The sequence below is a fragment of the Equus quagga genome, chromosome 7 (assembly GCF_021613505.1).
Source record: "Equus quagga isolate Etosha38 chromosome 7, UCLA_HA_Equagga_1.0, whole genome shotgun sequence".
NCBI classification, from domain to species: domain Eukaryota; kingdom Metazoa; phylum Chordata; class Mammalia; order Perissodactyla; family Equidae; genus Equus; species Equus quagga.
In genome coordinates, this window is record NC_060273.1 from 20,862,347 (window position 1) to 20,879,006 (window position 16,660).

A 16,660-nucleotide genomic window follows, 5' to 3' on the forward strand; every position below is an offset into this window, starting at 1 on the left:
GAGAAAGCCTGTTTATTGAAACTGCCTTACCTGAGGTATGATTGGATGTCATTCTGTCCCAAGGATAGTAGCAAAAGGGATCGACCCTCAACCAGTTTGACACAGTCTCCTGGCTATGTCCACAGAGCTTGGCTCAGAGTTCTTGGCAATCCCTTTGTCTTTCTTTACCTGCCAAAACCAAGGGTGCCATGCCAGTTTGGAGGCCATAGATGACTCCAACTCTTGAAATAAGCCCACTGGGTCTGTTCTGTTAAACTGCACAACAACAGAAAGCCAGGCAACAGAAGTCAAAATTTCTCCTATTCCCTGGAGTCTGGAGGCTGGCCACAGCTGATGTGGTTCAGGTGCTCAAAGACGTCAGGGCTCCCACGTCTGGAAAGTTCTCACCTGACAAGAACTGCAGACGTTGGCTGTCACTAGACTTGGCTCAGGAGTCCACAGATGTCAGGGCTCCCACACGGCAGTTGTCTTGGCCTTCCCTCGTAGCGGCAAGATGGTTCGCGTTCACAGCAGGAAGACCCCGTCTATGAGGAATGCTACTACTTCCCCAGAAGCACCTCCACAAACAGACTTCCATTTGTGTTTCTTTGGCAGAACTGGGTCACTCAGCCACCCCCTAGAACAAGGGAGGCGGAGAAGGCTGGGATAGGACTGTCATGATCGGCTGAAACAAATCCTGATCCGTTGCCTCAGGTAGGGCGCACTGCTGCCCCAGATGAAGTGTGGGTTCTGTCAGCAAGGAAGAAGGCAGGAGGTGAGTACTGTGGGCCTGCGGCAATTCAAGGTACTGTGGCTGCAAGACACATGCTCCCCAAACTCAGTGGCATTTATGTTGCTCATGAATCTGCACTCTGGCAGGGCTCAGTGGGGACAGCTTGTCTCTGCTTTGCTTGGCATCAACGGCAACATTTGTTTGCTCCTGATTTTGCAATTTGGTCAGAGTTCAGTGGGCTCCACTCATCTCTGTTCCCTTTGATGTCAGCTGGGATGACTCCGGAGCTGGGGGCTGGAACCATCTGCAGACTCATCGCTCACATCTGGGCCTGGGCTGGGAAGTCTCACACAGCTGGGCCTCCTTGGGCTTCTCTCTGTCTCTGCGCGCTCCCTCCATGTGCTCTCTCCTGCATGGTGGCTTCAGGCTAGCTGGACTGCTCACATCTTGGCTCGGGGATCCCAAGAGGTGAAAGGAAAGAGAGAGGATTCCAGGTGGAAGCTCTATGTCCTTTTTAACTCTAGCCTTACAAGCCACTGCCTCCTTTCTCCCACATTCTATTTATTAGAAGATACCCACTGAGGCCAGGCCACAGCGCAGGAGAAGAGAATCAGACTCCACCTTTTTGTGGGAGGAGTGTTAAAGAAGTGGACGTGTTTTAACAGTTAAGTGTGTCTGCCACATCCACCTACCATGACAGACAGCTGCAGGTACAACGGACTGTGGAGCATTGTTTGGGTGGAGAATGAGGTGGATGGGTGAGAAATTCTTTGAACTCTCTCTCTTCAGATCCTGAAACTTATATCTCTGATCTCAGAAGAATCTGGTTTTGCTCAGAAAAGGAAGTAATTCCTCCTTTTAGAGGCAGAACGACCCCATTGCAGTTAATTCCCTGCCCCTGTGCCACCAGCCTTGCCATCTCCACGCAAATGCCTGGCTTCCAACCCCCGCAGCAGCAGCTCTTGGCCTGAGGGCTTGTCTCCTGGGGTCGCTGGAGACTGCTCTGCTCCCCTTCCAGTCCCTGTCCCACGTGGCCTGTCTGGAAGTGCTGGGAAAATAACCACCGAGCCAACGACTGAGAGCAGCAGGTGTATAAACAGCTCAGCCCTCTCCCCCCTGGTGCGATTCCCTTCAGGAGCTCGTTCTGCACTGTGCCGCACAGCCCCCAGCAGAGCTGAGTCCCAGGGAACTACAGTGGTTCCCTGCTTGAGGATGCAAATTGCATTACCTCTTCCCGTCCCAGTCTCACTTCTCTGTACCTCTCCTGGGCTTCCAGGGATCAGCGACCAAACAAGCTGCTTGCATTAGAATCCAAGTCTCAGAGTCTGCTTCTGGGGGAAACCACATGAAAGCAACTAGGGTTAAAACTTGGAAGACAGGGTTCCAGTTTCAGCTCCAACATGTAAAGAGCTTGGAAGTCATCACTACCATACTCACAACAAGAGAAAATAAGACAAAGCGACCATCAGAAACAGACTGGGATATGACACGGATGTGGGATTATCAGCGAACGAAAAATTACTACAATTATTACTTTAAGGGACCTAATGGAAAAAGCAGACAACATGCAAGCAGACAAACTGAAACTCTAAGGAAAAAAATCAAAAGAAAATGCTAGGAAAAAAACACACCATAACAGAGAGGAAGAACGCCTTTGACGGACACATCAGTCGACCGGACGCAGCCAAGTGAGGTTGAACACATGTCAATATAAATGTCCCAGACTGAAATGCGGAGACGAAAAGAATGAAAAAAAAGGAGGGGGGGACAAAATATCCAAGAACTGGAGGACAATTACAAAAGGTGTTACATACGCCTAATGGGAAAAACCAAAAGGAGAAAAAATGAGAAAGGAACAGAAGAAATATTTGAAGTAATAATGGGTGAGAATTTTCCAAATTAACAACAAACACCAAATAACAGATCCAAGAATTTCACAGAACACCAAGCAGCATAAATGCCCAAAAAATGTATACCTAGGCATACCACACCATATAGCAAACTGCAGAAAACCAAAGACAAAGAAAATCTTGAAAGGAGCCAGAGTGGGAAAAAACCACCTTAGCTACAGAGAAACAGATTTCTTGTCAAAAAACCATGTGAGCAAGACAAGAGTGAACAAAAATATTTAAAGTGTTGAAAACAAAATCACCAACCTAGAATTCTGTACCCAGTGAAATTATCCTTCAAAAGTGAAGGAGAAATAAAGACTTTCTCAGACAAACAAAAACTAAGGGAATTTGTCGCTCATAGACTTGCCTTCCAAGAAATGTTAAAAGAAATTCTTCAGAGAGGAGGAAAATAATGTCAGAAACTCAGATCTACATAAGACAAGAAGGAATAAACTAAGGTGAAATAAAAATTAAATTGTAAAAAATTCTCAACTGGCCTAATAGATAACTGTTCATTCAAAGCAATAGTAGCTTTGGGTGATTATAATGTGGGGAAGTGAAATGAGTGGCAGCAGTGTTACAGGGGGTGGGAGGGAGGAATTGGGAATAAATACCCTTCTATGGGGCACTTGCACTACCCATGACACAATACAGTATTATTTGAAAGTGGATTTAGATTAGGTTGTTAGTATATACTGCAAACTCTATTACAACCACTAAAACTGTTTTTAAAGAAGTATAATTGATATGCTAAAAGAGAATAGAAAGTTGAATCATATAAAATGCTCAATTAAGGCCAGAGAAAGCAGAAAGTGAGAAGATTTTTTTTTAAAAAAAAGAAAAAGCAAATGCAATGAATAGAAACCAATTACCAACAGAGTAAATATTAGCTCAATTATATCAATAATCACTTTAAATGAGAATGGTCTAAATACACCAACTAAAAGACAGAGACTGTCAGAGTGGACTAAAAACCAAGACCCAACTATATTTTGTCTATGAAAAACCTATTTTAAACATAAAGATGCATTCAGATGAAAAATAAAGGGACGGAGAAAGATATACCATGCTACCACTAATTGAAAGAAAGCTGGAGTAGCTTTATTAACTTCAGAGAAAGTAGACGTCAGAACAAGGAATGTTAACAGGGATAAATAGGGGCATTACATAGTGATAAAGGGTCAACTCTCCAAGAAGACGTAACAATCCTTTATATGTATGCACCTAACAACAGAGTGTCAAAATACACAAGGCAAAACCAGTATAACTATAAGGAGAAATAGACAAATCTACTATTATTTGCTTAAGAATATTATTGGGTAATAATAATATTGGAAGTTGGAGACTTCAACACCTCCCTTTTGGTAACTGACAGATCTGTCAAGCAAAAACTCAGTAAGGATATAGTTAAACTGAACAGCATCATTAAAACTGAACGTAACTGAACACTGCATCCAATAGCAGATTCTTCTCCAGCTCATGGGTAACATTCACCAAAACAGATCACATTCAGGGCCACAAAACAAATATAAACCAATACAAAAGATTAGAATTCATACAAAGTATGCTCTCAGTCCACAGTGGAATTAAACTAGAAATCAATAATAGAAAGATAGCTGGAAAATCCCCAGATATTTGGAGATTAAAAAGCACACTTCTGTATAATACATGAATCAAAGAAGAAATCACAAGAGAAATTTTAAAAATATTTTTAACTAGGGGCCGGCACGGTGGCACAGCAGTTAAGTTCACACGTTCCACTTCAGCAGTCCGGGGTTCACTGGTTCAGATCCCAGGTGCGGACATGGCACCATGTGGCAAGCCATGCTGTGGCAGGCGTCTCACTTACTAGAGGAAGATGGGCACGGATGTTAGCTCAGGGCCAGTCTTCCTTAGCAAAAAGAGGAGGATTGGCAGCAGATGTTAGCTCAGGGCTAATTTTCCTCAAACAAAAAAAAATTTTTAACTAAATGAAAATAAAAACATTATCTATCAAAAGGTGTGAGGTGTAGTGAAAGAAGTGCTTAGAGGGAAATTTGTAACATCGAATGCAGAAACTTAGAAAGGAAGAAAGCTCTAAAATCGATCACCTAAGTTTTCCTCTAGGAGATTAGAAAAAGAAAAGCAATATAAACCTAAGAGAAGCAGAAGAGAATAAAAAAATTATAAAATTAGAGCAGAAATCAATGAAATTGAAAGTAGAAAATTAACAAAACCAAAAGTTAGTTCTTTGAAAAGATCAATGAAATTGATAAACCTCTACATAGGCTAACAAGAGAAAACAAGAAAAACATAGAGGAGACACAAATTAATACCATCAGAAACGAAGCAAGGGTTATTACTATTGATTCCAGGGATAGAAAAAGGATAATAAAGGAATATTATGAACAACTCTATACCCGCAAATTTGATAACTTAGATGAAATAGACCAATTCCTTGAAAGACACAAACTACCAACACTAACAAAGGAGAAATAGATAATCTGAATATGCTTATATCTATTAAAGAAATTGAATCAATAATTAACAAAAAAAAGAGAGCACCAGGTCCAGATGGTTCCAAGGGTGAAGGAAGCAATTATACCAATTTTCTACAATCTCTTCCAGAAAGTAGTAGGAGGAGGAATACTTCTTAACTCATTCTATAAGGCCAGTATTACCCTAATACCAAAACCTAAGAAAGAGAAAACTACAGACCAATCTCTCATGAACATAGGTGCAAAAATTCTCAACAAGATATTAGCAAATGCAATCCAATAATGTATAAAAAGAATTATACCCTACAACCAAGCAGAATTTATTCCAGCTATGTAAGGCTGGTTCAACATTCAAAAGTCAATTTAATGTAATCCATTACATCAGGAAGCTAAAGAAGAAAGAGCACATGATCATATCGATAGATGCAGGAAAAGCATCTGACAGAATCCAACACCTATTCATGATGAAAACTCTCAGCAAACTAGGAATAGAGGAACTTCCTCAAATTGATAAAGAACTTTTACAAAAAACCTACAGCTAACACAATACTCATGGTGAGAAATGAGATGCTTTCTCCCTAAAGATGAGGAACAAGGCAGTGACGCCCCCTCTTACCACTCCCACTCAACATCGAACTGGAAGTCCTGGATAATGCAATAAGACAAGGAAAAGAAAATAAATGATACACAGATTGAGAAGGAAGAAACAAAATTGTTTTTGTTTGTAGATGACATTACTGTCTATGTAGAAATTTCCAGGGAATCAACTGCAACAACAAAAATCTGGCACTCAGCGTTTGTAACAAGGTTTCAGGATAGAAGGTTAATATACAAGAGTCGGTTGCTTTCTTAAGTACCAGCAATGAACAATTGGAATTTGAAATTAAAAATACAACACTATGTACATTAGCACCAAAAAACCCACAATACTTAAGTATCCATCTAACAAAATATATACAGGATCTGGATGAAGAAAACGATTACACTCTGATGAAAGAAATCAAAGATCTAAATAAATGGATAGATATTCTGTTTATGAATAGATACACTCAATGTTGTTAAGATGCCAATTTTTCCCAACCTGATCTGTAGAGTCAACACAATCCCGATCAAAATCTCAGTAAGTTATTTTGTGAACATCGACAAACTGATCTAAAGTTTCTAGGGAAAGACAAAAGACCCAAAACAGCCAACACAACGCTGAAGAAGAACAGAGCTGAGGACTAGCACTATCCAACTTCAAGACATTATAAAGCTACAGTAATCAAGACAGCGTGGCCTTGGCGAAAGAACAGACAAACACATCAACAGAACAGAATAAAGAGCTCAGAAAAAGACACAAATATAGTCAACTGATCTTTGACAAAGGAGGAAAGGAGAAACACTATCCTTCAATGGAGAAACGACAGTCTTTTCAACAAATGGTGCTAGAACAACTGGATATCCATTCGCAAAAAAAAAGAAAGAAAAAAAGAATGTAGACACAGACCTTCTACCTTTCACAAAAAATAAGTCAAAATGGATCATACACTTAAATGTACAATGCAGAACTATAAAACTTCTAGAAGATACTACAGGAGAAATTCTAGGGTCTAGGTTTGGCAACAAGTTTTTAAATACAACCAAAAGCATGATCTGTCAAAGAAAAAATTTGATAACTTGCACTTTATTAAAATCAAATACTTCTGCTTTGCAGAAAACGCTATTGAGAATGAAAAGATAAGCCACAGACTTGGAGAAAATCTTTGCAAAACACATATCCAATAAAGGACTTGTATTCAAATGTATAAAGATTTTAAAAACTCAACAATAAGAAAACAAAACACCCAATTTAAAAGTGGGCACAATTTCAACAGACAAAAAAGAAGATATACAGATGGCAAATTAGCATACGAAAAGATGCTCAACATAATATGTCTTTAAGGAAATTGCACACTGAAACGATGAGATACCGTTACACATCTCCTAGACTGGCTAAGATCCAGAACACTGACACCACCAAACGCCGGCAAGAATTCGGAGCAGCAGGAACTCGCGTCCGCTGCTGGTGGGAACGCAAAACGGTCCAGCCTCTTCGGAAGAGAGTTTGGCAGCTTCTTACAAAACTAAATGTAATCGCACCATATGATCTAGCAACTGTACTCCTCCATATTTACCCAAAGGAGCTGAAAACTTATGTCCACAGAAAAACCTGCACACGAGTGTTTATAGCAGCTTCATTCGTAATTGCCCAAACTGCAAGCAACCAGGGAGTCCTTGAGTAGGCGAGTGGATAAATATGGCGTGGGACATCGAGACAGTGGAATAGTCTTCAGTGATAGAAAGAAATAAGCCGTCAAACCACAAAAAGATGTGGAGTAAGCTTAAAGCATGTCACTAACTGAAAGAAGTCAGTCGTAAGAGGCTCTATACTGTCTGATTCCAATGAAAAGAAAGGAGGAACCTTAACGTAAACTCTAGACTTTAGTTAACAATAACGTATTAATTATCAGTTCACTAATTGCAAGAAACGTACCACATTGGTGCAAGATGTTAATAATAGGGGAAGTTACATGCGGGTGGGACGGTATATGGGAGCTCTGTACTATCAATTTTTCTGTAAATACACAACTCTTCTAAAAATTTTTAATTAATTTTCTAAAACCTGAAAGACAGGCTTGAAAACACGTAAGTGTGTTGTAAGGTCATGTGAGCCAAGCTTGTATGGAGGCAAGACTTGGGAGCCCCCCGGGTTGAGGGCCTGAGTTTTCCTCTGGGGACTCCAGGTCCCTCTCCCAGGCCTGGCGCAGGGCAGCCACGGGCAGAGTTTGCACAACTAGGGCACGAGCTTGAATAGTAGGGTGTATGTGAGATGACAAACTCCACATTTGTCACCTCTCTGGGGCCTCACAATGCCCCGTTTTCTCTAACTCTCATTTTGACGTAATTTCAGACTTCCAGAAAAGTTGCAAGACAAGTTCAAAGAATTCCCGTATTTCCTTCCTCCAGATTTCCCAAATGTCCTCACACCCGACCACATCTGCTCTATCCTTTCCTGTCTTCAGTGCTATTTTCAACCCCATTTTACAACCAGGCAAAGAGGCCGAGGACACAGGCTCTGACTGGGCTCCTTTCTCTTCTTGGTTCTGGTGAGAACAACAGTTCCCACGTGCTGAGCTGGGCCATGCGTTGTTCCAAGTGCTTTGCGTGTTTCCTCGTCCTTCCTCACAGGCCCCCCCGAGGGCTCCATCAGCATCCGCACCGCGCAGATGGGAAGCTGAGGCACAGGGACTGAGCCACTCTGCCCAGCGTCCCACAGTCAGTAAGCGGCGGGGCTGGTCTGCAGACGCAGGAGGTCTGGTGACAAGTGAGGAAAGAGCCAAGAATGACTCAAAAACAGGGTGGCAGCCCAGTTTGGGAGGCCAGGAGGGCAGGCAGCCCAGGCCACACGTCGGCAAAGTGAGACCTGCTGTGGGCTCCAGATGAGACCGGGGCAAAACTCAGAGACACCGAGGCACGGCGAAAGGAGGTTTCGCCGTGACAAGGGGAAGCTTGTGGCGTTAATTCAAAACTGTCCCGGTTCAAATGCCAACTATGAGTGTGGAAGGGAGTGGTGCGTGTGCACGTCTATGAGTTTGAGTGCAAGCGTGTGTGAGTGTGCAAGCAGATGAGCGTCCATGTGTCTGGGCAGGGGAGGACATGCACATGGAGATGGGTGAGCGTGCAAGCAGATGAGCGTCCGTGTGTCTGGGCAGGGGAGGACATGCACATGGAGATGGGTGAGCGTGCAAGTGCGCGAGCTGCTCCGGGCAGGAAGAAACCTTTCTTAGGGAACCTGCCCGCGCAGCCGCGGTGCCCATGCCGCCGCCACCCTCCGGAGGCCCAGGCCTCGGCCTCCCCACACCCTTTCCGCGGCGGCCGGGTCTGGAGGCCGGGATGCAACTGCTCCGGCCGCTGACTGTCAGGTGCCACCCGACACCCAGGCTCGGGGAGCAGGGCAGGGCCTAGTCCTCACCGTCCCCGGCCCAAGTCAGGACCCAGCGCAGGGCAGGTCAATAAACAGACGCCGAATACCCTAGTTTTTCCACCCCCCATGCCACACTCACCTCCAAGTGTTTGCTCATGTTGTCCCCTCCAGTGCCTAGCCCCTCATCCCTCACTTTTCCCCACTGACCCTTGGAGGCACGGTCAGAGGCCACCTCCTCCAGGAAGCCTTCCTTAACGCCTGGGGCCAGAGTCCACTGTACTGTCACGGAGCTGAGGGTGGGTAGCTGTCTTGCCTACTTGGCTGTAAGGTCTCAGAGGGCAGGCCTGTGTCTGTTTCATCTTCGGCTCTGCGGCCTCAGGACGCCTCGAAGGGTCAGGGTACAGGAGGGCCAAGGAGGCGTGAGCGAGGGAAGGCTAAGGGAAGAGAAGCAAGCACAGCGGGTGGCCCTCCCCTAGGAAACCAGGCCTCACGGCTTTGCAGCAGCCAGCTTGCCCTCCTCCACAGCAACCCTACTGGGCTGTCATGGCTCCTAGGAGTTCGCCTCCCCACTGAGGCTCCTCCAGGGGAAGACGGGGTCAAACTACTCTCTGAATCCCCAGCACTGCTCAGCCTGTGTCTGCACACCTCCTGTTGCATGTCCATCCTTCTGCTCTCTCCTCTTCTAGGCTCTCCAGCCAACCCGGCGGTCAGGCAATGCCTCAAACATGCTAAGTTGGTTCCCACCCCAGGGCCTTTGCACTTGCTGTTCTTGGTCCCTAATCTAGTCCTCCTGCATATCCTCTGTAGGTTCTCAGCTCAAACGTCTCTTCCTCAGGGACACCTTCCAACCACCAGCCCCACTGGCCTGATACGTCCCTCTCTGTTTTACTCTCCTCTTGGGACCTCTGGTTACCTGAAATACTTTATTCATTCAGTGTTTTTCCCTACCTTCCGGCTGCATCAAGGGCTTTCATGGTGTCCACTGGTTAGAGGTCTAATGCCACATCTGCTGCATGATTCTGAGTAAGCTTCTGTGCCTCAGTTTCCCCGTCTATAAAATGAGCGATAGTAACATAGTTCCCTCATAGGGAAGTTGTGAGGATTAATTGAGTCAATAGATGCAGCGCTCTGGAACAGGGCCTGTCAGATTGTCCCAGCTGTCGACGAAGGGTTGCTTTACCATCGACATCTCCTGGAGCCTAGCAGGTAGTAGGCGCTCAGGAAACATCTGTGGAGGCTCCCGACACACGGGCACTTACCAGCAGTTGGGCTGGTGGGAAGGGGAGAAGGACTCAAGTGAACAACCCGGCAGCCCCAAACCCACCCGCGCTGCGGACGGAGCGAGGCCAGGGCCGGGAGCTGGGACTGTACTCAGAGCCAGGGGGAACTGCGGCCTTCGAAGCGGGGGCGGGACCTGGGGCGGCTTCGGGGAGACGGCGAGGCAGGGTGCCCGGGTGCTCCCCGGGAGAGGACGGTGGCCCGCACTGCAGGCGGCAGCGGGGCCAGGGACCGGCACGCGGAATCGGGCCCCTCGGGGTGAGCGGGTTGCGCTGGCGGTGGGGAGGGGGGCCCGGGGTGCGCGCGGGGGCGGCAGGTGCACGCACGGCGGGGGGGGGGGGGGCGCGAGGGGGGGGGGGGGGCGCGCGGGGTGGGGGCGGGGGGCGCACGGAGGGGAGGAGGCGGGGTTTCAGCGGGGGGTCGGGGGCAAGCGGGGTGCGCGCGGGGTCTTGGGGTGCGCGCAGTGGGGGCGGGGGCCGCGCGGGGGCCAGAGGGCGCGTGCAGGGGAGTGGAGTTGCGCGCCGGAGCCAGGGGGCGCACGCGGGGGGAGGCAAGGTGCGCTCAGTGGCCAGGGGGCGTGCACGGGGGGGAAGGGCCCGCTCGGGGGCGGCGGGGCGCGCGCGGGGGCGGTGCATGCAAATCCGCGGCGCCGGGGCGGGGCGGGCCGTTGCCGGGGAGGGGCGGGGCGGGGCGCAGGAAGCCGGGGCAGGCTGGGTCCCGCGCCCAGGAAAACCCCCGCGCGGCGCTGCCGAGCCTGGCCGCCCTGGATCCCGCACTTCCCGCTCGGGCGCTGGACGGCGAATGGGCCAGGGGCGCGCAGGTAGGACCCGGGGCGCGCGGATCGGAGGCGGGGGGTGGATCGCCCCGGGCACGCGGCGGGCGTCCGGGAAGGGCCGGGCCGCCAGGGGGACCTCGGGACCGCCCCGACCCGCGCGGGGAACGCCCGCCCGCTCGAGGCCCAGAGCCTGGAGCCCGGAGCCTGGGCTTCCCCGCGCGCGGAGCGGCGGCCGGCTCGGTCCCTTTCGCCCGGGGGCAGCCGGGGCGAGGAGCTGGGAAAGCTGGCTCCCGGCGCTCAGACCCCCGGCGCGCCCCCGACACTCGGGCTGTTCCAGAGAGGTCAGCGGGGACGGCCTGTGGGGGCTCAGGGACGTCGTGAGCGTGGGTGAGGCCGTCTCGGGCCGCGCAGCCGGCTCTCGGGGCTGTCCCCGTACCCCGCGCATAGGAAGATGGTGAGGCTTTCGGGGAGAGGAAGGGTGGGGAAAGTTCTGAAAACTGACAAGTTGGATACTAAGTCAAGTGACCCGGGGAAACAAGGCCCTTTCTCCCTGTGGTGTCTTCGTCTGAATGTTGGGTGGACCCGATCATTTACTGGGACTTATTTTAGGTAGGCTCTGTCCTGGAAAACATTGAAAGTATTCTGAGTTAAATCTCAGAAAAACCTTTCTGGTCGGTGCTGTGTCTATATCGTGGCCATTTTGCAGATGGGGACGCTGAGGCAAAGGCGGCTTAAGTAACTGGAAAGTGTGGAGCAGGATTTGAACCCAGGCGGTCTGACGCCAGAGCCCCCTGCCCTCCGCCTGTCAACAGGATTTGTCAAACTACCCCAATAAACGAATTCTCCAGGGAATTTAATTAAAATGCAGATTCTCAGGCCCCCTTCGTGAGGTTTAGATGTAATAAACCCAGGAATCTAAACTCTTGTGGTTTTTTTTTTTAAAAGCCAAAATCTATATTTCTTATAATCAGGAGACACTGGGGACCAGCAAACTCGGTGTCCCCTGCCAGGATTCACACATTGGCCCAGGCCAGCTCTAATCCTGCTTGAGTCCTGGTCTCTGCCCTTCCCCAGCCCTCAGCGAGCTGTGTTTCCCTGCAGCTCCTCCCCTCTGGTGGCCTTTCAGGAGCCGGGCTGTTTGCTGGGACATCAGTGTCTTTATTAAAATCCTAAAGTGCAGTGGGGAAACTGAGGCTCAGGTGTATATTTGGCCAGGGTGTCCCGCAGTCAGGGGATTTCAGAGTTCTGCAAAGGCCGTTTGAATTCAGTTACGCGACCCATGACTTCAGATGAGGATGCTGAGGTGTGCAATGGGAGAGGACTGGCCCCGGCCATTTGTGCACTCACGAGCCCTTGGGTGCAGTTCCGGGCGCTGGTGTTGCCCTCAAGGGGCTCTCCCTCTGCAGGGAGCTCTGAGTGGGGAAGAACCACAAGTGGGCGTGATCAGCTCTCCATGGGGCAGCAGGACAGCCTTCATGGAGGGGGCACCTCTGAGCCAGCCTTGGAAGGGGAGTAGAGGAGCTCAGCAGGTGGAGAATGGGAGGGAAAGGCATGCTGAGCACCCAGAACAGCATGGCTAAAGACTGGGAGGTGTGAAAGGGCACTGCTTGTGGCACTTAGGGAGCAGGGAGAAGCTGGAGATGGGTGGAAAGGTGGGCCTGGCTGCACTGTGGAAGGCCTTGAATGCCATGCTGAGGCACATGGGCCAGTGTATTTTACCATTTCGTGAGCTGTAAGAATCACAATGCAGATTCCTGGGCCCCACCCTGGACCTCTGGAGCAGGGAGGCAAAACACTGGTGAGTTGGCTTGATTACAACACACCCAGTTACCAGCAGGTCTGGGATGACCTGAGAAGTTCCAGATTCCAGGCAGTGACTCAGCAGCTGGTGGGTTTTGTAAGTGGCAATGATTGCAGAAAGCCCAGGCACGGTGGGGGGCTGCCCTCAAGGCATTCGGTTTCCTGATGCTCAGATTTAGAAAAGGAGCTGGCATGACGTGTCAGAGAAGTGAGAAGAAAGAACCTTTCCTGGACCCCACCCTCCTATCCCCCGCCCTCAGGATGGAGGAGAGAGTTGGGATCTCATGGCCCACTGCCCTCAGCGGCCTTTGGTGGCGCCTAGGAGGGGGCAGGGACAGGAGCCCCCCGGGGCTTTGCTTCCTCACGTTTGTAAAACTGGGCTGTCTTGAGGGTCAGTGACATCACGTTTTATAAGATACCTAACATAATTCCACGCCATGTCTGTCCACGTTAAATGCTCGTGCCTGCTGTTACCCGTCGAGAAGTAGACTAGAGGCTCAGAGCGTGGACTCTGGAGCCGGGCGGCCAGGCTCAGAGGCTGGCTTTGCTGCTTTCCGTGTGACTGACTTCTCCCGACCTCGTCTCCCTCGGCGAAACTGCAGCGACTGCCGTATACCATTGTAGTGCTGGTGGGACGAATGGGTGGAGGTCAGGCACACAGCACAGTGCCTGTAGGGTGAGCACTGTGTTTGCTACATACGTAAATGAGCCCCATTGGATGGGATTTAGTCTCCCCGTTTTGCAGGCGTGGAAACTGAGACCCAGAGACGGGTGCAGTGGTCTTGCCTAAGGTCCCACATGTAGGTGTGACAGAGGGAGGGGGTTGCTGCTGCTTTCCTTCCCAGCCTTTGTTCTTCCCACTGTGCCAGTCTGCTCGGTGACCAGCAGGGACATCTTTCCAAGCACTGCTCATGGCAGGCACTGTGGAGACAGGCCTGGTCACGTTTGGCCAGACTTCGCTTGGCTAGGCTAAAAGAGAGGCCTGCAGCTTGCCTGGACGTTGTACAAACTTGCCCTTGCAAGAGTGTGGATCGGAGAATGCCAGCGGAGGCTGGAGGGCCCTGCAGGGCCGGGGAGCCAGCATCAGATGGGCCGGATCTCTGCGCATCCTCAGATGGGCTGTATTCGCCATGCTCTGCTGTGTGACTTCCAGCAAGTCATTCTCCCTCTCTGAGCCTGAGGAGGAGAGAAGGGCACAGGCTTGGAGACGGGGGCCCCAGGTTCAAATCTGAGCTTGTTGCTTCCTATCTGTGTGATCTGTAGGAAATTGCTTAACTTTCTGAGCCTCAGGTTGCTTGTCGGTAAAATGGGTATTTGGCAGGGGGAGATGTGCATGAGGTAGTTCTCACCGGGCTCCTTGCCCGCGCCTCAGTGATTGCTCTTTCTCTCCCCGTTGAGGACGGTCACTTCCCCACATCCAGCCCCTGGCTTCCTCATTCATTTCTCCCTCAGATATTTATTTAGTACCTGTGTGTGCCAAGTGCCAGCATGGAGCAGGAGCAGAGGCCTCGCTCTCCTGGACTTTAAACTCTGGTCGAGAAGACAGGCAGACACAAGCAGACAGATAGACACAGAGCCGCACCCCTATTTCTAGTTCTGAAATCCACAAGCTCTGGAGACCGGAAGTGTCTTGAGTCCCTGGGAAGCCAGAGGGGCCAGGAGCCAGCGGCAGGCTCTTTGGGGTCTCTGTCCTGCGGGCATGGGTGCTCCGTGCCTGCCGCTCTGGCCCCGGGGGGGGGCTGGTTCTGTCGGGGCGTCTTCTCCAAGACGACCTTTCCATATCTGAGCCCTGAAGCCGGCCTGGCCCAGGATGTCACCCAGGGGACGGGAGCTGCAGTGTCCTGTCAGGGGTGATGGAGCCGGGGGAAGGGTGGAGGGTGAGGGTGGAGTCGGGGAGCCTCTCTGGGGGGCCTTTGCAAAGAGAGGGGCGCAGGCTGGCAGGGTGGGCCGGCTGGAGGGAGGCGCAGGGTGCACGCAGCGGGCCTGGCCCACCCCACCGCCCTGCCCACCCTGCTCTGCGGCACCGTTGTGTCTAAACGCGATCTTCGCCTTCCAAGAAGCCACGCTGCCTCGCAGGTTTCAGCCCCGGCTCCGACTGACTCATTCTCACTCGGGACCCAGGGGCTCTGCACCTCCTCCAAGGGGTTCCAGAATCCGGGGTCTGCACCCCAGCGGGCCTGGGTGCTGTGACTTGGCGCTGGGACCCAGCTGAGCCCTCCTTCCCCCTGCAGGGGAGAGGGTGCAGGGGGCCCTGGTGAGGGCGAGGTGCCGGGCCGGGTGGTGGGACGGGGCTCCCGCGGGCAGGTGCAGCGCCGAGCCGCCCCCCGCGGAGCAGCGCGTCTTGAGTGCCCGCGCCGATCGCCCGGCTCGTCCTCAGCGAGCGTGCCCGGGGCCGGGGGCGCGGGGTGAACGGCAGGGCGGTGGGCGTCGTGGAGCTGGTGGTCTGCGGGGAAGTGCCTCCGGGGAGGTGGCGGAGTGAACGCTGCAGGAAGAAGGCCTGCGGGTTCCCGGAGGGCAGGCCCTGAGCCCCTCCCGAAAGGACGGGATTGGGAGGAGCTGAGCAGGGGCAGGAGCGGAGGTCAGCGGGGCACGGGAGCCCGAGGCCCGCACTGCTCCAGGCGACTGCACCATGACCCCGCGGGACGGGAACTGCCGGCCGGTGTTGGACGGAGGGAGAAACAGGCACAGAAGATTCTGCCTTTTCCGAGGAGGAAACGGAACTCCTCCGGAGGGGAGACGCCAGCTCTCTGGGCCGGCAGCCCGCTCAGCCCGCGGAGCCGCAGCCTCCTGACAGTTTTCCTCGAGCGGCCGAGCACAGTCCTTCTAGAAGCCGGGTTCCTAGAGCTGGACAGCTCTAACCCGGAGAAAGTCTCCCCTGAGACTTAGCCAAAGGAGCTTTCCAGGAGCTTTCACTGTCTGGCACTGGTTCTGCCCCTTGGAGGTAGTAACCATCTCCCTCCAACCCCACCCCAATAGTTCTCTTACTCAGACTATAAACCATAGTTCTTTCAGTCGTTGGTCCTGCCTCAGGGAATTGTAAAGACTTCAGTCTGGCTTTGGACATGATCCAGTTGGTCAGAGTCCCACATAAAACCCATTGCCTCCTCCAAAACCTGCCCAGTCAGAGAGGAGGGAGACTGTCACCTCCTTGGGTTCGGAGCCAATATCTCTATTGATGCAACCTGCAGTTGTACTTTGTAGTGGCCACCACTTAGGGCTCATATCGGACTCGTCAGTTAAAACCTCCAGCTTCCTCTTCTGCATGAGCTGCTGTCAGTCAGAGTTTCTTCCATTCGGAGATTCCTAGTTTGAGTCTAACAATTGTTCTCAGTCTGTCTTGTGTTCTAATAAATCCACTTCAAGTTATACTTTTTTCTTCGAGTACTGCTTTGGCTTTATTTCACAGATCTTGTTACACAATGTCATTCACTGCTAAAATAGTTTATGATTTCCCTTTTGATTAAAAGTGTTATATGCTTTAAAAATTTTTTAAGATGGATATAGTTTTTAGAGTGATCTTTTTATTATCAATTTCTAAGTTGATTGCATATGGTCAATATTTGTGGCTTCTATGCTATCAGCAATGGAGAATTTGTTGAGATCTTGGTAGGCTTTTCTGGTCAATTTTTCTGTATGTTCCTCTTGTAGTTGAAAGGATGTATATTTTCTGTTGGGTGTAAAGTTCTAGAAATATATCTATTAGGTCAAGCTTGCTAGTTATCTCCTCCTATTCTCTGTGTTCTGTGTGTTTTCTCTGCCTGGTTTATCTCCTGCTGTGAT

At 50.6% G+C, this 16,660-nt stretch overlaps 2 protein-coding genes across 6 annotated transcripts in view; one reads left to right on the forward strand and one right to left on the reverse strand.

Moving 5' to 3' along the window:
- Positions 1-802, reverse strand: part of NSMCE1 (NSE1 homolog, SMC5-SMC6 complex component) — a 58,855-nt gene extending 58,053 nt beyond the window's left edge. Inside the window, exons 1-2 of one of the 3 annotated variants that reach the window (XM_046668501.1) lie at positions 388-800; positions 31-255 (exon numbers count right to left, since the gene is read on the reverse strand). In XM_046668501.1, coding sequence (XP_046524457.1) covers positions 31-52 — 22 coding nt within the window. In that variant the 5' untranslated portion in view covers positions 53-255; positions 388-800. Of the gene's footprint in view, positions 1-30 lie in introns of all 3 variants that reach the window. The other 2 variants (XM_046668502.1, XM_046668500.1) reach the window with 2 other exon arrangements.
- A 10,189-nt stretch (positions 803-10,991) lies between these two features.
- The window catches only part of IL4R (interleukin 4 receptor), a 37,542-nt gene continuing 31,873 nt past the window's right edge, over positions 10,992-16,660 (forward strand). Inside the window, exon 1 of one of the 3 annotated variants that reach the window (XM_046666100.1) lies at positions 10,992-11,125. The gene's annotated coding sequence lies outside the window, so the exon portion shown is untranslated. Of the gene's footprint in view, positions 11,126-11,388; positions 11,535-16,660 lie in introns of those variants that run through there. The other 2 variants (XM_046666101.1, XM_046666107.1) reach the window with 2 other exon arrangements.